The 21,097-nt window shown below is 51.5% G+C and overlaps 2 protein-coding genes and 1 long non-coding RNA gene across 3 annotated transcripts in view; 1 reads left to right on the forward strand and 2 right to left on the reverse strand.

The window, feature by feature from the left end:
• The window catches only part of LOC139603513 (zinc finger protein 594-like), a gene marked incomplete at its 5' end in the record, with an annotated part of 428,549 nt that extends 409,625 nt beyond the window's left edge, over nucleotides 1-18,924 (reverse strand). Inside the window, 1 exon segment of the mRNA XM_071454476.1 lies at nucleotides 18,303-18,924. Within this exon segment, the coding sequence (XP_071310577.1) occupies nucleotides 18,303-18,924 (622 nt within the window).
• On the forward strand, nucleotides 4,591-5,523 carry LOC139603504 (olfactory receptor 14A16-like). The gene has a single exon (XM_071454468.1). The coding sequence runs from the start codon at nucleotides 4,591-4,593 to the stop codon at nucleotides 5,521-5,523; it is 933 nt and encodes a 310-aa protein (XP_071310569.1).
• Nucleotides 18,925-18,973: 49 nt separating the features above from the next.
• Nucleotides 18,974-21,097, reverse strand: part of LOC139603484 (uncharacterized) — an 81,210-nt gene continuing 79,086 nt past the window's right edge. Inside the window, exon 3 of the long non-coding RNA XR_011683692.1 lies at nucleotides 18,974-19,082. This is a non-coding gene — a long non-coding RNA (uncharacterized lncRNA). The remainder of the gene's footprint in view (nucleotides 19,083-21,097) is intronic.

Here is a 21,097-nt window from a genome sequence, read left to right on the forward strand (position 1 = left end):
AATCCAACTCTTATAGGAGCTCTAGTTAAGGTAATGATTGAAACCTGAATGTCATGGATAAAATGTCTCCCTTTGGCCTTATTAAGAATGAGAACCCAATCCCAGTCAGATCTGGGGGTGTCACCCTATGAAATGATGTTTGGGTTTCCCTTCCTGACCTCACCCCAGAAGGTTGCCACCCATAAGGAAGGGGAAGCCAATGCCAAGGAATAAGTGATGTCTATAGCACAAACCTTAGAAGGGCTAAGACATAAAGGGGCAATTCCTCAAACTACCACTCTGGATTTCAGAATCCATAATATTAATCCTGGGGATTGGGTGATGATTAAGCCATGGAGAGATCAGCCTCTAACTCCTCAGTGGGAAGGTCCCTTTCAGGCACTGCTCACCACCGAATTGGCTGTGCGAGCTGCAGAGCGGGGATGGACTCATGGCAACAGAGTCAAAGGCCTGGGAGAAGAACCCAAAGAGTGGACTGTAACATCCAAGCTGGGTGAAACAAGATTGACTCTAAAACAGAGACTGAGAGACAACCAGAAAAACACCAAGATGCCCAAAAAGCAGAGTCAAGCTTCCCCCAGCCAGCTTGAGAACTGTCTTCCTGTTTTCATGGGTGAGAATTACCAGCATCTGTTGAGGAGAAGTACACAAAAGGTAATGGGACAGCTTCTTCAAGAAAATAAGACAAAGGAAGGAGGGCAAGGCCGGGTTGGCCCCTTTGTTTGCTACCAAGAAGGCTCCATAGCCCTGCTGTGGGTAGCAACCCCATGGGCATGGTAAGGTAGGGACAAAAGGCCATACCAGACCTCTGTCATTCCTCAGTTGTCTTTTAATTGAACAGGGACTGGAGGGCAGGACCGAGTTGGCCTCTGGACTCACCCCTAAGATGCACCAACTATGGGTAGCAGCCACATAGGCACAGTAGATGGGAGTCAAAGCCACACTGGACCTCTGGGATGCCCTTTTGTCCATTCCAAATGAGTGTGTCTAAGGAAAACCTGAGATTTTTTCTCCTGTTCCCACTGTCCTTGCCCACATCAACAGATGCTGGTATGACTCATTCAAGAGGCAAAGAAAATTTTTTACTTAACTGTTTGAGCAAAATGACTTATAGAAAAAGAAAAAGGGGGCTTGTTATAGATGCGTAATCCTATGGTTGACTCTCACAATTAAGGGCTGGATATTAAATACATGTTAGGAGAAGTTTTGTAGATGTATAGTTATCCTTCCCCTCCCCTTGCATTGCTATCACAGGATGGCCTCAGTAGTTGGGGCATTTGGGAGGGCTGGCTTGTTCCTATGGCAGCACCTGACTGTGGTGATGTTCACAGGGGTTCTTGGATGAGGGAAGAGATGAGAATGTTGACTCCATGTTTCAGAAGGTTTATTTATTATTTTATTATATATATTACATTAAAACTATGCTAAAAGAATAGAAGAAAAGGTTTCATCAGAAGTCTAGCTAAGCTAAGAATAGAACAGAATGATAACAAAAGCTTCTGTCTCAGACAGAGAGTCCAAGCCAGCTGACCGTGACTGGCCATTCATTAGAAACAACTCTATGAGACCAATCACAGATCCACCTGTTGCATTCCACAGCAGCAGATAACCATTGTTTACATTTTATACCTGAGGCCTCTCAGCTTCTCAGGAGGAAAAATCCTAAAGAAAGGATTTTTCATGAAAAGATGTCTGTGACACCTGACCTCCAATCAAGGTGTGAGACAGTGATCTCCACCACTGGACAGTGAAGAAGGAGTCGATTGACAAGACTTTGGGAAGGGCCAGAGGTATAAAAGACAGAACATCCATTTTGTAGATGAGCACATGGTGACTGAATCCTTTGCTCCCAGCACTGTGTTATTTTCTTTATTCAGTCTCCTGTTATATTTCGATAAGATCTTAATATTTTAAATTTTTGAAAGTGAAAATGGTTTCTCACATGAGGTTGGGAAATGTGGGACAAGGTTGTCCACACTGGGTCAGCTCTCAAGGTAAAACTTCTCTGACGTGGTGAGACCTCCTTAGGAGCGGCCCTACATCAATATAAATCACAGAAAGCTGCAATCAGCTCTTCTCTAAAGAGAACAGTAATAAAATACACTCTTGAAAATAGGATTACTTATTTCTTAGAAGCTCATTGAAATATTTCTTCACAACTGTAAAAGGAAATCTGCCTAATAAACGCTCCAGAGCCGAGGGACATCAAGGCAGAGCCATGGTGTATCAGGACTTGCTTGACCCTAATGAGCCCTGTGGTGCATTTGGAGTTGGGCCCTGGAACCTCAGGGCCTGAGATAGCACAAAACTTTCCAGGAGCCAAAGTCAGAGGAAAAACTCAGAGTATCTCAAAGCATGAATGGGTCCCTCTGAGGTCCATCCCCAACACAGGCTCCTCATGGACTCCTTGGGGGGGGGGGGGGGGGGGGGGAGAATTGGAGGCCAGAATTGGAAAAAACCTCTCAGAGATTCAGAGTGGAAAGGAACATCCAAAGTACCTTAAAAACCTTGAGTATCTCAAGGCATTAATGAGCCCCACTGAGTGTCAGTACAAAGCCCTCAAGGGACTCATTAAAGCAGATAATTGGGGCCATGATTGCACAAACCTCTCACAGAGTCTGTATCAAAAGGGCAACACCAAATACCTTAAAATAACTGAAGTACCTTGAAGCATTAATGAGCCCATGAGTGTCATTACTGATAAAGGCTCTCCAGGGACTAATTAAAGTAGATAATTGGAGGCTGTGACGGCACAATCTTTCTCATAGAGTCTGTATCAAAAGGGAAACACCAAGTACCTTCAAATAACTGAAGTACCCTGAAGCATTAATGAGCCCCACTGAGTGTTGTTACTAACAAAGCCTCTCCAGGGAATAATTAGAGCAGATAATTGGAGGCCATGATTGCACAAACCTCTCAGAGACTCCAAGGCAAAAGCCAAAGCCAAAGTCCTTTGAAAAACCTGCAGTCCCTGCAAGGAGCATGAAGGAGCCCCCAGGGCCATTGCTGAGCAAGGCTCCCCAGGGACTCCTTGCAGCAGATCCTTGAGGCCACTGGGATGTGGGCTAGGGGGGGATGCTGAGGGCAGCACAAGGGGCTGACAGTGCCCAGCCTGGCTGGGGCTGTGCCAGGAGGCCCCAGGGCCTCAGGACAAGGTGTCTCCTCCCAGCCCATGGTGGCACAGACCCTGCTGTGCCCCAGGGCACCAAGACTTGGCTTCTCTTTGTCCCCACCTGTCATCACTGCCTGCAGTTCTCTGCTCTGCCTGGGGCCTGGGGACACTTGCTCAGCTGTGTCCCTCACTGGGACCCATTAAAAGTCCAAGAAATTTTGGAGTTGGATTCTGCCTTGGAGTTCTGCAGAGGTTTCTTCAGTTCCCTCTCAGGGACTGATGTTCAGGGCCTGAGCACAAAGGCCCAGAGGCTGATTAAAGTCCTTGTGCTGTGTCTGTGCTGCTGAGCTGGGCTGGGCTCCTGGCACAGAGGCAGCTCCTGGTCACCAAGAAGAGCTTCAAAAGCACATTTCTCTGGATGAGCAGCTCTTCTGCCAGCTCAGCAGGGCTGGGGCACTGCCTGCAGCCAGCACGGGCACAGCCCAGAGGCACAGAGAGCTTCAATCAGTCAGGGCTGGGAAGGGGCTGAGAAGTGCCTGGGGCACAATCACTGCCAGCCCTTGGCACAGGAACCTCTGGCTGCAGGACAGTGCAGCTGCAGCTCCTGGAGCCATCTCCTCAAGCTGGAACATGCCAATGCCTGCAGAGCCTGTGAGTACATTCTCTGCTTGTCTCTTGTGCAGAGCAGCCAGGGGTGCCCAGGGCTGTCCTGCAGAGCAGGGTCCTGCAGCCCAGGGCGCTGTGCTGGGGCAGGGACTCTGCTGCCTGCCAGGGACAGCTCTCAGCCAGCCCTGGCAGCTGCTGCCAGCACTGGGGGACAAGATCTGGCTGGGAGGAGACAGCTGGTGAGGCTTGGAAGTGTTCTCCTTTTGTGGGGAGGATGCTGCATTGTTCAGGACTGCTCCCAGCATGGCATTGAACTGCAGAACATTTCCAAGTAGATTATACAGGGAGCAAAGCAAGGTAGGGGCTGCATGAAAGGGAAAATCCTGCTTTTTTATTCTACTGCTCTGGGTTGTCTGGATGGGAAATTGCACATAAATATTAATCTCTCAGTTCAGGCTGAGAAAAATGAAAAATTTTCTCTCAGATCTGAATAAACCAGTCAGTGACAGAAATCAGCACAGGGCCCCTCACAGGTAGCATCCGTGTTGCTTTTCCAGCCTCCTCAGGGTTGCTCTGACGTTGCCATCAGAGCCTGCAGAGCCAGAGCTGCCCCTGGGCAGTGCCTGAGCTGGGAGGGCTCTGCAGGGCAGAGCTGAGCCCCCAGGGCTGGGCTGGGCTCTGGCAGCACTGGCAGGGCCCAGCCCTGGGCACAGGGAAGCAGCTGCTGGCAGGGACAGCTCCAGGCAGCAGAGCCCTGGGCAGGCAGTGGGGGGAAAGTGCCCCCAGGCTCTGCTGGGATATTTCAAGTCCTCTCCAAACCCAACTATTCCATGATTACTTTTCTTACAGATCCCCATGCCAAGGCACTGCAAATGTCCAACAGCAGCTCCATCAGGCACTTCCTCCTGCTGGCATTGGCAGACACGCGGCAGCTGCAGCTCCTGCACTTCTGCCTCTTGCTGGGCATCTCCCTGGCTGCCCTCCTGGGCAACGGCCTCATCATCAGCGCTGTAGCCTGCGGCCACCACCTGCACACGCCCATGTTCTTCTTCCTGCTCAACCTGGCCCTCTCTGACCTGGGCTCCATCTGCACTACTGTCCCCAAAGCCATGCACAATTCCCTCTGGGACACCAGCACCATCTCCTACTCAGGATGTGCTGCACAGCTCTTTTTCTTTATGTTTTTCCTTGGAGCAGAATATTTCCTCCTGACCCTCATGTGCTATGACCGCTACGTGTCCATCTGCAAACCCCTGCACTACGGGACCCTCCTGGGCAGCAGAGCTTGTGCCCACATGGCAGCAGCTGCCTGGGCCAGTGCCTTTCTCTATGCTCTGCTGCACACAGCCAATACATTTTCCCTGCCCCTGTGCCATGGCAATGCCCTGGCCCAGTTCTTCTGTGAAATCCCACAAATCCTCAGGCTCTCCTGCTCCAAATCCTATCTCAGGGAACTTGGGCTTCTTGCTGTTAGTGGCTGTTTGGTATTTGGCTGTTTTGTGTTCATTGTTTTCTCCTATGTGCGGATCTTCAGGGCTGTGCTGAGGATTCCCTCTGAGCAGGGACGGCACAAAGCCTTTTCCACCTGCCTCCCTCACCTGGCTGTGGTCACCCTGTTCATCAGCACAGGCACAATTTCTCACCTGAAGCCCCCCTCCATCTCCTCCCCATTCCTGGATCTGGCCCTTTCAGTTCTGTACTCGATGGTGCCTCCAACTCTGAACCCCCTCATCTACAGCCTGAGGAACCAGGAGCTCAAGGCTGCAGTGCGGAGACTGATGACTGGATGCTTTCAGAAACATTAAACTGCTGGCCAATTTCTGCAAATCACTTGTAATAAAAGTCATCTTTGATAGTACATGTTGGTTTCATTTTGGAGGTTCTTTCTCTTTTTATTTTAGGTTTTTAATCTTGTCCACAAATAAATGTAATTGTTTGTGCCATTTCTCATTTTGTTTCCCTCCACCTACCCTGTGGCCACAGACTGTGTCAATGAGGGGCTGTGCTCTCGGTGGCATTAAATGAGCTAAAGGATGTCCCAGCAGAGTTTTCTGCAGAGATGCCCTTTTGTTGCCTTCTCTGGATCTGCAGCAGCAATGTCTGTGTGCAGAGCTGGGGCAGATCAGTGCTGGCCCAGCAGCTGTGCCCAGCAGCAGCAGCAGCAGCACTTGGTGTTGCCAGTGCTGCTGCCGTGGCCCTGCCCCGCTGCCCTGGTGGCCCTGGTGTTGCTGCAGGGCCTGAGTGCTCTCGGGGCCGGGCACAGCCCTGGGGGTGGCAGTGCCGGGGCTGCAGCAGGGACAGGCCATGGAATATAAATCACCTTTGATAATTCTTTTGGGTTTGGTTGTGGGTTTGTTCTTTTTTCCCGCATGTTTCAGTTTTTTAATATTGTCCACAAAGAAAAGCCATTGGTTTTGCCATTTATCATTTTGTTTCTCTCCATCTTCCCTGTGGCCACAGATTGTGTCGGTGAGGGGCTGCACTCCGTGTGGCTTTAAAGAAACTAAAGGATCTCCCAGGAAAGTTTTTTCCAGAGATCCCCTTGTGTTCCCTTCTCTGGAGCTGCAGCAGCAATGTCTGTGTGCAGAGCTGGGGCAGATCAGTGCTGGCACAGCAGCTCTGCTCCTGCTGGCCACACCATTCCTGATCCAGGCCAGGAGCCATTGGCCTTCTTGGCCACCTGGGCACACTGCTGGCTCATGTCCAGCCTGCTGTCCATCAGTCCCTACAGGTCCCTTTCTGCCTGGCTGCTGTGCAGCCTCTCTGTCCCCAGCCTGTAGAGCTGCAGGGGTTGTTGTGGCCAAAGTGCAGGAGCCGGCACTGGGACTTGTTAAACCTCACCTTGTTGGATTTGGGCCCTGGATCCAGCCTGTCCAGGGCTCTGTGCAGAGCCCTCCTACTCCTACCCTCCAGCAGATCCACACTCACACCCAGCTTGGTGCCATCTGCAATTTGTGAATGCTGGACTCGATCCCCTCACCCAGACCATCAGTGAAGATATTAAACAGGACTGGGCCCAGCACAGATCCCTGAGGACAGCACCAGTGCCTGGACACCAGCTGGGTGCAGCACCATCCCCACCACTCTCTGGGCCCAGCTTCCAGCCAGCTCTTAAATCTCCCAGCGAGGAGGGAACCTGCCCAAGCCGTGGGCTGCAGCTTTTCCAGGGAATGCTGTCAGAGACAGAGTCAAAGGCTCTGCTGGAGTCCAGGCACACAACATCCACAGCCTTTCCCGCATCCACAGGTGGGTCACCTGGGCATAAAAGGAGACCAGGTTGGTCAGGCAGGACCTGCCACCCCTAAATCCACTGAGCTGGCTGGCTCTGATCCCTGGGCCATCCTGTGGGTGCCCTGTGATGGCACTCAAGGGGATCTGTTCCATAACCTTGCCGGGCACCCAGGTCAGGCTGACAGGCCTGGAGTTCCCCAGCTCCTCCTTCCAGCCCTTCCTGGGGATGGGCTCACACTGGCACCTCCAGTGCTCTGGGCCCTCCCTGCTGAGCCAGGACTGATGGTAAATGATGGAGAGCAGCCTGGGGAGCTCATCCACCAGCGCCCTCATCCCCCTGGGATGGATCCCATCAGATCCCGTACACCTGTGAGCACCTGAGTGGCTCAGCAGGTCAGCAGCTGCTTCCTCCTGGATTCCAGGGGGCTGTTCTGCTCCCTGTGCCCATCTACCAGCTCAGGAGAACACTTGTCCTGAGGGCAACGTGTCCTAATACTGAAAATTGAGCCAGACAAGATGCTAAACAGTTCAGATGTTTCTTTAGTTACTCAATTCTCCACTGCATCCAATAAAGAGTAGAGGTTCTCTTTATCCAGTGTTTTGCTACTAATTTATTTATAGAAACATTTCCTATTATTTTTCACACAAGTGGCCAGATTAAGCTCTAATTGGGCTTTAACCTCTTTCCTCTTCTTTCTGCATAATTGAACAACATCCTTAAACACCTTATGAGTCGCCTGTTTCTCTTTTCAAAATGATGCATCCTCTTTTTTCCCTTAAGTTCCCACAAAAGCTCCATGGGCAGCCAGGCCAGTCATTTTCCTCACCAGCTCATCTTTTGCCACACTGGGACAGGCTGCTCCTTCCCCGTAAGATTACTTTCTTGAAAAGTGTCTATCCTTCCTGGACCCCTTGGATTTTAAGGGCTCTTTCTCCTTTAAAAATCACTACCTGATTCGGTACTCCCCCAATCAGCATCCTAAACAGGCCAAAGTCTGCCCTTCCTAATTCCAGTGTAGAAGTTTTGTTGCTGCCTTTCCTTTTTTCACAGAACATTGAACTCTTGATTATTTCATGGTCACTGTGCCCCAGGCAGCCTCTGAGCCCCACATCTGCCCCCAGCCCTTCTCTGTCTGTGAACAGCAGCAGACAGAGCTTTCCTTGGCAGTGGGAGTGTTACCAAAAATTCAGTAAACCAGAAGACTCCTTAACACCAGTGTAGCATTAAGAAGCAGCATTCTTTATTCAGCTGGATGCATGGGGGAGAGCTCCTCTCAAAGCTGTGCATGCTGAGTACAGGAAAGTTTCTGTTTATTTTCTGTATTTTGCTCACACATTCATTGATTGTCCTGGACTAAACATACATGTGATAATCATTTCCCCAAAATCATTGACATATTTCCTCTCCCCTTTACCCATGCTTTCTTCTGTCCTGGGGGTCTCTCTGGTGGTCCCTGGTGGTCGTGGACCCCAATGTTCCAGTGGGCCTGGCTGAGCTGGCAGGACCCTGAGGCTGCTGAACTTCCAGTTCCCCTTCTCACACAATGGGCCTTGTGTGGTTTCCATAGGCCTGGGGTTTTGGAAAACAAGCTCCAGGTGTCAGCTCACCTGGTGGAGACAATTGATCATCTGTTAACATGAGGTCACAGAGTGGGCTATGACATCACAGAGTGGGGATGTGAGGTCATTGAGCAGCTCTGACATCATAGACTGCCTATATGATATCACAGAGCAGGCTGTGACATCAGAGACCACCTGTGTGACATTAGAGAAGGGGCTGTGAGCTCACAGAGCAGGCTGTGCCATCCCAGAGGGGCTGTGTGCCATCCCAGCAGGGCTGTGTCAGGTCACTGGGTTGCTCACTCTGCCCCAGCTCCCCCTCACAGTTTTTCCCAACAAGTCCAATGCTGTTCATGCCCAGCGGGGTCCCTGTCCCCCGGGATCCCCCCGGCCCACCTGGAGCCACAGCCTCCACCAAAGGATGTTCCACAGGATCCACCCCAGAACCTGACATGGGGACAAGGGGCCAGGGCTGTGTGACCAGGACATCAAGGACGGGGATTATCCAGGTCCCTGTGGCCTGGATTGGGTTGCCCAGGGCAGGAAAGATGTCTGGCAGCTGGAGCAGGGTCTGGGAAGGGCCTCCAAGGTGGGGCTGGAGCCCTTGGGCTGTGAGCAGAGGCTGAGGGAGCTGGGCTTGTCCAGCCCGGAGCAGGGAAGGCTGAGGGGCTCCTCATCCCAGCCTGGCAGTGCCAGCGAGGAGGGGATGGGGAACACAGAGCCAGGCTCTTCACCGGGGGCCTGGTGGGAGACAAAAGCCAATGGGTGGAAGGGGAAAGAGGGGAGTTCAGCCAGGAGAGGAGGAGGTGAAATGAGTCAGGCTGTTTCAGCATTTCCTCAGCACCAAAAGCAGCCTGACCTCCCTTCTCTATCCACTACTGACAGCTTTGCAAATCAGGAATTGTTGAAGGTGTTCTGCCCCCACTCCAGGACGAGCATCCTGATACAAGAACTTAATTGTATTTATCTCGCTCACAGAACAATGTTTGTCTGAAATTAAATCTAGTATGGAAATCCCTTGTGGATGGTGGACTCAGATGCTGCTGGGATGTTGCACATAGCTCATTGAAGAGTTTTTAATTGAGTGATTTTTATTGTAATTGTGTGATTGTTATTAAATTGTATCCTGTTCAGCTATGGTCTATTGGCCATGTCCAGTGTGGGCTGGAGGGAGCTCAGATTTGCACAAGGCTGCTCTGAGTGTCAGGGCTTGGATGGGGGAAATGGTGGGCTGGGGGTAGGGACAGAGTCTGATTGATTGTCAGACATGGAGGGTCTTGATTTTCATATCCATTCAAATTGCATGAGGAGGTGCTTAGATTCAGTGACAATTGGAGATTGCTCATGTCAATGAATTAAAAGGAAAATAAACCTAAACAGGACCTAAAAAAAAAAATTTCTCACTGTCTTTGTAAATATAATAACTTCACTTTGAATACACTTCTGAAATGTGTTGAATTAACCACAAAAGTTTTGGAAATTAAATGAAATGATTCCCAGAGGCTTGGCTTGTTCAGGTGTTCTGAATGTTAATGAGCCCTGGGGCACTGAATTCCTGCACTGAAGAGCTGAAGGCTGAACAAGCCTCTGGAGCAGTGAAATTCAGCAGCAGCCTCCAAGTTGCTGAGGATGTCAGCAGCCCCCACTGAGGCCATCCCTGCCCAGAGACCGTGGGGGAATGGGCAGACAAGGAGAGCGTCCCTGGGGCTGGGGCAGCACAACTCAGAGGCACCAGCGGCTCCAGCTGGGCAATGGAGTGTGGAATGGGGCTGGGAAAGCCCTGCCTGGGCTGGGCCAAGCAGGACACACAAGCCCTGACCCTCAATCCGGAAACAATTCTCTCAAGGAGACATTTAAAAGGAATTACATTTGTTTGTGTCCTCTGAGTGGGACACACTGGAGAAATTCTGACAAGAGATCGTCAGGAGCTCAAAAGATCTAAACAGCCTTTACTAGTAATATGAGAAAATTATGGAAACTTGGCAAATGGTTTGATATGACATTCAATGAAAAACAAAAACCACTTATCAAAGCTTTAAATTGGACCATTCACCTTCACAAACTCTAAGCCTGTTCTGTTTTAACTTACTTAAGATTTGCAATTTGCAACAGAGCAGAAATAGAAGAAATAGACACAGACAGAGAAAAACAAAAAATATACAGAGAAGCACACACACAGCTACCTACTCCTGGATTCCAGCACTGTTCAGATGGAAATTCTAAGAGTAGGTAGGGTCAAGATGTGTGCTTGCCTTGTGGTCAGCCTTCAATACTCCTTGGTCTTGCTGGGCCCTTCCCCCAGGTGGGGCTTGGGCTCATTTGGTCCCTCAGGAGCTGGGCTGGGGCTGCAGAGGTGGCTGTGGAGCATTGCCTGTGCTGTGCCAGGGACTGGCAGCCACTGCTGGGCTGGGATAGAGGCTCTGGGGGGATTGAGGTTCCAGGGCAGGGCAGGGCAGGGGTTCCAGGGCAGGGCAAGGCTGGACCTGCCCCTTCCTCCCGCCCGCACATTAAATGTTCTGAGCCAACAATCTCCTCCAGTCTGTCACAATAGGGAATGTTGTAGGTGAAATCCCAGTTCTGGCCATGGGCATCTGGCTGAGAAGGACAGTTCTTTTCCATAGGAATGAAAGCATGGAGCTCCAGGGTTTCAGCAGCAGATGAGAAGAGCCCCTCAACATGCCAAGGCCAGCTAGACCAGTCAGGTGGTCCCTGGGAGGCCAAACCAGCCAGACCTGTTCCATGTTCCCTTGGCTTTATGGTGCCCCATAATGTCTTAATGGTGCCTTGATTCCATGGGATCCAGCAGTGTCACAATGGACCCTTGGTTCAATTGGGTTCCACAGCGTTGCAGTGGGTCCAAGTTTCCAGAAGGCCCTGCAGTGTCACAATGGACTTTTGAACTGTGAGGGTTTTTGGTGTCACAATAGTCTCCTTTGGCTCTACCGTGTCACAATGGACATTGATGACAAGGGGCCCCTCTGTGTCACCGTGGAACTTTGGTTCCATGTAGCCCAGCAGTGTCACAAAGGCCTATTGGTTTCATGAGGCCCCACAGTATCACAATGCTCCTCTGGGGTGTGTGGGGACCCCCAGGGTCACAGTGGTTTCACTGGTTCCATGAGGCCTCAGAGTGTCACAATGCTTTGCCTATTTCATGGGGCCTCATAGTGTCACAATGGTCTCCAGGATTCCATGAGCCCCCTCAGTGTCACAATGGACTCCTTGGTTCCATGGTGCCCCACAGTGTCACAATGGCCCCTTGGCTCCATGAGGCCATGAAGTGTCTTAATGGTGTCTCCATGGTTCCATGAGGCCTTGCAATGTCACAATGAACCTTTGGCTCCATGGGGTCTCGCAGTGTCACAATGGCCCCTTGGTCCCATGACACCTCAAGGTGTCACAATGGTCTCCACGGTTCCATGAGGCCCTGCGGTGTCACAGTGGACCCTTGGTCTGATGGGGCCTCTCAGTGTCACAATGATCCCTCCATTCCTTGGAGCCACAGAGCGTCAGTACCGTCCGTTTGGTTCCATGAGGCCCAGCAATGTCACAGTGCTCTCCATGATTCCATGAGGCCCCACAGTGTCACAATGGTCCCTTGGTGTCACAGGGCCCCACAGTGTCACAATGCTCCCTTGGTTCCATGACCCTGTGCTGCTGCATTCCCCCCTCCCCTTCTCAGGCCGCCCTGCCAGCTGAGAAATGCTCCTTGGGGCTCGGCCTTGGCCAACAGCCCCTGGGCTCAGCTCCTCTGCAGCTCATCACAAACACTGTCTGCTCCAGGCACTGCTGCTGCCCAACCAGCTCCTGCTTTCTGTAGGAGCAGCCCTGGGAACTGCTTTTGTTCCCTCAGTGGCACAACATCCCTGTTCTCACCCTGCCAAAGAAAGCTGTTGATGCCAAGTGTGGCCAGGATGAACCATTGCTGGGACTGAAGCCCCTCTCTTGGGGCCCTGCAAACAGCGCTCCAGAAGGAGCCCTTGGAGCTCTCCTGGGCCAGCGACTCCCTCTGAGTGGGGCCTCTCAGAGCCGGGAACTCTCCCATTTGCTGCACTCGGGGATCCCCAACAACGACGGAGCCTGGGCCGATCCCCCCACTCCTCCAGGCATAACCCTTCACCCGCTGGGGAGTTGCCAAAGGATCCACAGGGAGCATTTCCTGGCCTCAGGGGAATTTCTCCCAGGTGCCTTGCACTGACTCTTTGTGTCTGTGTGCACACAGGAGCGCCTGTGCTGGGGAAATGTGGCAGAAATGCTGCTCTCTGAGGGGTTTGAGTGCCTTGGATAGCTGAGTCACTCAGATATCCAGATAGCAGTAAGTAAGGTTAAGTCAGGAGATCTAAGCTAAGTTAAATGCTGCTAAGAGTTGTTCTTTTGCTAAGATATTAAGTTTAATTCAAGTTATTAGCTAAGTTTTGTTAAGTGTTATTCCTGTGTTAAATTATTGGGTCATTGGTTTTAAGTTAGGTTAAGTACTGTTAAGTGATGTTCATTTGCTAAATTGTGAAGTTGATAGTATCAGTTAAGGTTAAGTTAAGTCCTTTTAAATTTCACCTCGGTTTACCTTTTTGGCTGTATTCCTGTTATCCTTGCCCTCCCTGTCCTTGTGTCACACACACACACACAGGGACAGTTCTCGGTTCAGTTCAGGTTTGATTGCCTGGATTTGGTTTGGTTTTGTTGTTGCTTTGTTTCCTTGGTGTGCCTGAAGGGTCCAGTCAGGAGCAGAGTGACTCTTGCCAAGGAACTTTGTGCTGCTGTTGCTTAATATTAAATCTGGTTTTTGCTGCTCCCTTGCTGGGGATTTTTTCAGTGCTCTCAAGGCCTCGTTGGTAGCAGGGTGAAGGAGCCCTGGCCCAGGCTCTGGCCCTGGGGGACACGGGGACGCTGCCGGGGGGTCCCTGTCCCCCTGTGCCACCCCCAGGGCCCCGGACCCCCGTCCCCGTGTCAGGCTCTGGGGTCGATCTCGTGGAACATCCTCTGGGGGAGGCTGCGGCGCCGGGGGTGGGGGGAGCCGGGGGGATAGGGGACCCTGCTGTGCACGAGCAGGGTTGGACTGCTCTGGAGGGAACTGTGAGGGGGGCCGGGGCAGAGTGACCTCCCCAGTGACCTCACACAGCCCCTGTGATGTCACACAGCCCCTTGTGATGTCACAGGCCACATTATGATGTCACAGTCAATATTGTGATGTCGCAGTGCTATTTTATGATATCACAGCCTGGTCTGTGATATCACAGAGCAGCCCACTATGATGGCAAAGTCTGCTCTGTGACCTCACAACCCACTCTGTGATGTCACAATGCACTCCATGTCACAGCCCACTCTTATCATGTCACATCACCACCATGTGACATCACAGCCTTTTCTATGATGTCACATTACCAACCAGTGATCTCACAGCCCACTCTATGATGTCACAGACTGCGCTGAGATTCACAACCAACTCTGTGGTGTCATACATCCACCCTCTGATGTCATAGTCTGCTCTGTGATGTAACAACCCACTCAGTGATTACAGACAACACTGTGATGTGATACAGCCCCCTCTGATGTCACAGCCCAGCCAGTGACATCACAGTCAGCTCTATGATGCCAGAGCTGCTTGATGACCTCACACAACAAACTCTGTGATGTCACAGCCCAATCTGTGACCTCACACAGCCCACTCTGTGCTGTCACAAAGCCCCTTGCTGACATCACAGCTGCTCTGTGCCTCCATGACACAGCCACAGAGGAGCTGCTGTGACACAGCCCCCTCTGGGACATGCCACAGCCCCTGCCAGTGCTGAGCCCCTGTGAGCTCTGTCTGTGCCCTGCTGGTGTCCCTGAGGGGCCCTGGCAGTGCCCCAGCCCTGCTGGGCTGTGCACAGGAGATGCTCCTGGCCAGAGCTGTCTCTCTGCAGCTCTGCTGCCCTTGCCAGCAGCTGCCTCTGGGCCAGGAGCCCGGCCCAGCTCAGCAGCACAGACACAGCACAAGGGCTTTAATGACCCTCTGGGGCTTTGGTGCTCTTTGTGTCTGCCATGGCCAAAGTGCTGCCCAAGCTGGCTCTGTCAGGGCTGTCTTGCAGCTGCTGCCCATCCCTGTGACCTGTGCAGCCCAGGCTGTCCTACGGTGTCCCTGCCCTGCGCCTCTGTCCCTGCAGGCTGTGGGCATCCCCCGGCTGCTCCATCTGGCTGGCCCCTTCCTTTGCTGACAGCTTTACCTCCTGTCTGCCTCTGCCTGCCCACACAAAGCCTTGGGCTGCTCCAGGCTCCTGCTGGGGGACGTGCTGCACCACAGCCCTGCCCTGGCAGGGAAATTCCTTTCTCCTGGTGTCCACTCTGGGCCTCCCCAGCTGCCCTTGGTGCTATTGTTTTCTTCTCATGCTTATATCCTCTAGGAAGAAAGCTCCAGCCTCTCCAAAACCACCCTTCCATCCCTCCCAGGCTATTCCTGTTCTGTCCTCAGTCTCCACCCCGCTGAGCACAAAGCCATCAGCCTCTCCCTGCTGGTTTTGTGATGAGACCTCCAAACCCCATCTTGGGAGATTTTTGGGTCCTCTCCAAGGTCTGTGAAAATGGAAAAATAGTGGTCAAAGGTATTTTCTCCTAAATCTTGCAGTGACAACACAAGGGTCAATATCTCTAAACTGAATGAGGGTGGATGTACATTTGTTAGAAAGAGGAAAAATTTTAGAATTATAAGAGTGGCAAAAAACTGCAAGAGTTATTCCAGAGAAGTGGATGCCCCATCCCAGGAACTGACCAAGATCAGGAGCTTTGTGCAACCTGACCCAGTGAAACTCCCTGCCCTCCCCAGTGACAGAATTCCTGCAGTGTGGGTTCTCTGATGTGCTGGGTGCCCTCACAACGCTTCTGGCCAGAATGTCTGCTGAGGGCAGCCAGGCTGCTGCAGGGGCACTGACCTCACAGCCATCACCATGGCAGCCCTGTCCCCTGGGCCTGGTTCTGCCCTTTCCTCTGCCCCTGCCTTGGCTCTGCTGGCATGAAGAGTTTTGTCATTGATATCTTGTCCCCGAGGTGGTGGGGCAAATGGCTTCGCAGTCAGGCTCCTGGGGCAGAAGTGGCTTTTCAGAGCCCAGGCAGGAATGAGCGGGCAAATGGCTTCCCAGTCAGGCTCCTGGAGCACAAGTGGCTTTTCAGAGGCCAGCCAGGAATGAGCCCTGAGGCAGCAGCTCTGCAGTGGTGGCCACCAGGCCGGGCTGCCAAGGGAGGCTTCTGGCCATGGCCTGCAAGCAGCTGCTGCTGCCAAGGTGCCTTTGGTGCCTCAGGCTCTCCCTGGCACAGCTCCCAGCACGGCACTCTGCCCTTGTGCCCGAGGCCTTCCCTGTGCTGGGGCTGGCCTGGGGCTTTTCCTGCAGCGGGACCTGCCCTGCTGATGGCACAGGAAAGGCAGTTCCTGCTGGAGCAGGAGGCTCTGCCTGCAATGGGCTCCAACAACTCCAGCAAGGCCCTGTTTGCCAAGCCCCCAGTGGGAAATGAAGGAGGGGGGGGGGGGGGGTCACGCTGCTTTTCAGGTGAATATTGCAGAAACAAGTCTGACTCCTCCATCTCAAAGTTCAACATCCTCAGAGGGAGCTGAAGCTGTGACAGTGCTGGAAAATCCCCAGAGTAAGGAACAACCAAGTGATACCACTGAGAGCTTCTGCAGAGCTGCTGAGCTGGCCCAGCCTGGGCACAGCTGACTGACAGGGCAGCACCTCAGACTAGAAAAGCCCCATCCCAAATTTTAATGGCAGCATCCCCTGACATTTCCCTTCCTGGGGGGTGTGGAGATTCCTCCCGTCAGGACACCCTTCAAGGTCACTGCTCCAGGCTGAGCCAAAGGAATTTGCCCATGGTCATTGGTCTGTGGGAGTGACATCAATCTCTCCTTAAAAACAGCTTCTTTTCCTTTAATAAAATTGCTTTGAAATCCCTTCTGAGTGCTTTCTATAAATTAGTATAATATAATATAATATAATATAATATAATATAATATAATATAATATAATATAATATAATATAATATAATATGTTACAGGTCTTATTCCTTGGACTAAATATTTCTGATTAAGATAATTCTGTCTAATTGTTACCATAATAGATAATAGAAATTTTTTATAAATCTATATGCTTTGTCATCCTTAATCCTGGGGGACAAATGCTAAAGGTTAAATTTCACCTTGATAATTCTTTACCCATGAACTCTGTAAAAGTCTGAGGCTGCGATTGGAGCCAGCTGCTCCAAGGCTCTTCTCACAGAAGGAGATTACAAAGCCTGGAGGTCCTTGGGGGTATTTTTCTGTGAATATGAGAGTCTGGTCAGAGACAAAGAAATCAAGAGAGTTTTCCCATTAATTAGATTGGGAACCATTAAGAAGCTGGAGAGAAAGAATTGTAAATTATAGACAGGTGGTGTCTGTAATAGGTTGTTTTTTCCATTAAGTTGTTTACTGAAGGGGGTTGTCCTTATCAGCCAATCATGTGAAAGTGTTGATTAAATGACCAAAGAGATCCACCTGTAGAAAAGCAAGGTCAAAAGGAAGAGGATTGAATAAATGGGTGGCTTTTAGCCCTTAGCCTTCTGATCTGAGTCTGTGTCATCTCTGACTCAATGGTGACATTTGGGGATCTGTGGGGGCTATTGGGGCTCGTTTCTGCACCTCGTGACCCAACAAGAGCTTCTCTAATAAACTTTGCCTGAAGCTCCCACTGTGCCCATGACAGGAACCCCTGTGAGTGTCTGGGACATCCCGGCTCTTTGGCAGCCTGGGGACTCCTGGGATGTCACCGTGGAGCCCCCGTGAGTGCCTGTGACAGATCGGTGCCTTTGCAGCCCAAGGTGCCCTGGGATGTCACTATGGAATGGCTGTGACAGCCTCTGACCACAGGGCTCTTTACCATCCCAAGAAAGGCCTGGGAGGTCTCCATGGAGCCCCTGTCTCTACCTGTGACATTCCAGCTCTGGAACAGCCTGGAGACTCTTGGAAAGATCCCATGGAACTCCTCTGAGGGCCTGTGACAAATCTGATCCTTAGCAGGCAACCATCACCAGGACCCTGTTGCTGTAGTCAGTTTCCATGGAAACCATCACCAGCCCCTTGTTGCTATGCTCAGTCCCTTGGCAGATCCATGGAGACCCCATGCCAGGGGTGGTTGCCATGGACACCAGGGCTGGCACCAGCTGGGATGCTCGGCTTCCACGGGCCGGGCTTCAGGAATGGGATTCCCCAATTTCCTGCTCCTGCTAAAACCGCGCTGCCCTCGCTGCCCTCCTGCCTCCCATGGAAAGCACAAAAGGCAAAGATCCCAGGCTGGGATAAGAACAATTTATTGGGAACAGCAACCAGATAAGGAAAAAATGGAACGGAAAAAATATTGATAACAGAAGGGATAAATAAAACTTTGACAGGGAAAACTACAACACAACTGACTGTGTATTCCCAGCCACAATTTCCCCTGTCTGGAAAGGACACCCTTCTCCTCAGGGAGAGAGAGAGAGAGTCTATTTCCTGCCCCTGGCAATGACCTGAGGTGGGAATGAATGTAATGAAAGGGCCATGGCCAGACCCTCATGTTCTTCCATTCCCACATCATGTCACCGGCAGGAAAAGGGACAGGTGTCTTCCCAGCATGGATCATGGGCAACACGGATCCCCAGGACTCTTCCCAATGTGGGTCCTCCCATGGGGGATGAAGCTGGAGTGGTGCATGAAGCTGTTTCTGCAGCTGGGGCATTTGCAGGCATTTCCTTACTGGTGGCTCCATTGGTGTCTGGTCAAGTGAGAGCTGCTAGTGAAGCTCTTCCCACACTGGGGACACTCGTAGGGCCTCTCCCCAGTGTGGATGTGCCGGTGGGTGATGAGGGTGGAGCTGTGCTTGAAGCCCTTTCCGCAGTCTGGGCAGAGGAAGGGCCTCTCCTCTGTGTGAATCCGCTGGTGTTGGAGGAGCTGGAAGCTGGTGGGAAACCTCTTCTGACAATTGGGACACTCGTAAGGCCTCTCCCAAATGTGGATGCGCTGGTGCCTGATGGGGTTGGACTTCTGCTTGAAGCCCTTCCCACAGTCAGGGCAGTGGAAAGTCCTCTCCTCTGAGTGAATTCGCTGGTGGCAGAGGAGATGGGAGCTGGTGTGAAGCCTCTTCTGACACTGGGGACACTCGTAGGGTCTCTCCCCAGTGTGGATGCGTTGGTGGATGATGAGGTGGGAGCTGCAGCTGAAGCCCTTCCCACACTCCCCACACTCGTAGGGCCATTCCCCAGTGTGGATCATCTGGTGGCTGATCAGGGTGCTGCTCTGCCTGAAGCTCTTCCCACACTCCAAGCACTTGTGGGCCTTCTCCCCATTGGGAAGCTGCCCATGGACCACCAGCTCTGAGCTCTGGCTGAAGCTCTGTCCACCTTCCTGGCTCAGGGTGGGTCTTTCCTCCTCAGAGCCCCCTGAGCTGGCTTTGGAGCCCCTCCTCCTGTGGGATCTCTGGTGCTTTTCCTCTATGTTGGAATTCTGCACCGTGGAGCCACTCAAAATGGCCTCTTCCATGATGTTCTGCTGTGGGGATTTGGCCTCCCTGGTCTCCATCCTCAGCTTCTTCCCTGGGGGAGGAAAGACAAGGAGAGGATGGGATTTGCCTCCGTGCCACAGGGAAGGGGAAGGAGATTCCTCCAGTGCATCCCTGGCAGGATGGGGTTGGCAGCAGGGTTGTCCTGCAGCCGGGGGCTGTGCTGGGCTGGGAGATGGAGCAGGAGAGAGGGGGAAAGGGGTACTGACTTCCTCCTCACCTGCCTGGCTGTCCCAGGGCATTGTGTCAGTTTGAAAAGACAGGTGTCTGCTAAGGAAGGCAGGAGACTCCCTTGAAATGGAAAATGTTAATGCCTTCCCTTGGAATTATAATTATATATAATTATAATTAAATATAATTATAATTTTCAAAACAAGAGGCTGTCAAGCAAAGTCTATAGGAATAGGAATAACAGTTCTTCAGAAGGAAAATTAAAAATACAAATGCAGTAGTACTAAAAACTACTTACAGAGTAAGAATACGATCTGACACCCTGTGGGTCAGTTTGTTGGTAGCACTCCTGTTAAATGGTGGCTGCAGTGCTCCTGCAGGGACAGGTGTGGTTCTGTTGGAGCAGTGATCCTGTAGAAGGGTGGAGTTTTCCTCTGAAGGTCCAGTTGTGGCGTCGATCGGCCTGGTCTTCTTCTGGGATCCAGTGGAGGTGAAAGCTGCTCCACTGGCAATCTTGTGGGAGAAGGCTGACTCTGTTGTTCACATTCTCAGATTATATCCAGGTAGGAATGCTTGGCTCCTCCCTCTGGGCAGATCTTCTCACAATGGGATGATGGAATTTTTATCAGTGACACTCAATGGCCCATTAACAGAAGATATCTTCCTGGAGGGAGGATTCCTTGTGGAAGAGATAAAGTAAACTGCTCAATTGACAGATGATAATTGCCCCAACTTTAACAGAGGGTAATTGAATACACACCCAGCTAAACCTGAGACACTGTTCCAGCCTTGGAAAGCAGGATTTGGTACCAGGATTCTTTAGGGAATGCAACCCTGATTGAAGGCAGAGATAGAATCTCCAGAGCCTGCAGCCAGAAATGGACAGTTGTGTGATACTCATTTCAACATCTTCTCTTTCAGAATTATTTACTAATGATTATTTGCTTTGCCTACCTAATATTTTTGTAATTTTTTGCAAATTTGCATTATCTAAATTACACTGTTCCTTAAGTTAAGTTGGTGTCTGTGTCTTTGGTGCGGGCCCTGCCCACTGGCAAAACAGGGCCCAATCCTGTTTAAGTGTTACCTGGGGAGACAAAACCCTCACTGCAAATGTGCCCCCTTCCTCCTTGTTCCCCACACTTCATGCACTGATCATGATGTCCTATGGTCTGGGGTATCCCTGGGGTCAGCTGGGGTCTCCTGTCCTGGCTGTGTCCCCTCCCAAGCTCCCCCACACCCTCAGCCCCTCCCCAGCGTGGCCGAATGAGGGGCAGGACAGGCCTTGGCTCAGTGCGAGCTCAGCAAGAACAAAACCATCTCTGCGTGCTCAGCCCTGTGCTCAGCCCCTGGGCCTGGCATTTCCTCCACTGCCACCCCGGACCCCCCTTTCCCACCCCTCTGCCCCACGGCCGCCGCAGCACCGGCTGACAATAGAAGCAATTCTGGGGCAATTCCAAGTTTCCTTGGTTCCTTCACAGCTCCAGCTCAGCTGCTGGCAGGTTACAATTAAAGTGTAAATTTGGCCCATTACGGATATTATTAAAAGGAAGTGGAAGCTCTGTGTAGCTGTCACAAAGGTGACAGGGATGAAGAGAAAAATGATTCTCACATTTGGAAAAAACCCAACCCTAGGAATTCAGTAGTTATTTGGGAATCTAGCTACTTGAGCTGGGCTTCTTGTGGGACTTTTAGCAGCCTTGCATTCCTCACCATGTGGTGAATGAACCTTGTCAGTCTTGCTGGTATCATTTGCTCCATTTCCTCCAGTGATTTTAAGAAACTTTTCAAGGAGGGACAACAAAATATTTTCTTTACACTGCAGTCCCACAACAGCCATTTTCCTCATCAGTTCTCCCATAGGTCGCTCAGACGAAG

Source organism: Agelaius tricolor, unplaced genomic scaffold (assembly GCF_023055355.1).
Source record: "Agelaius tricolor isolate 1412-34295 unplaced genomic scaffold, bAgeTri1.0.p SCAF_39, whole genome shotgun sequence".
NCBI classification, from domain to species: domain Eukaryota; kingdom Metazoa; phylum Chordata; class Aves; order Passeriformes; family Icteridae; genus Agelaius; species Agelaius tricolor.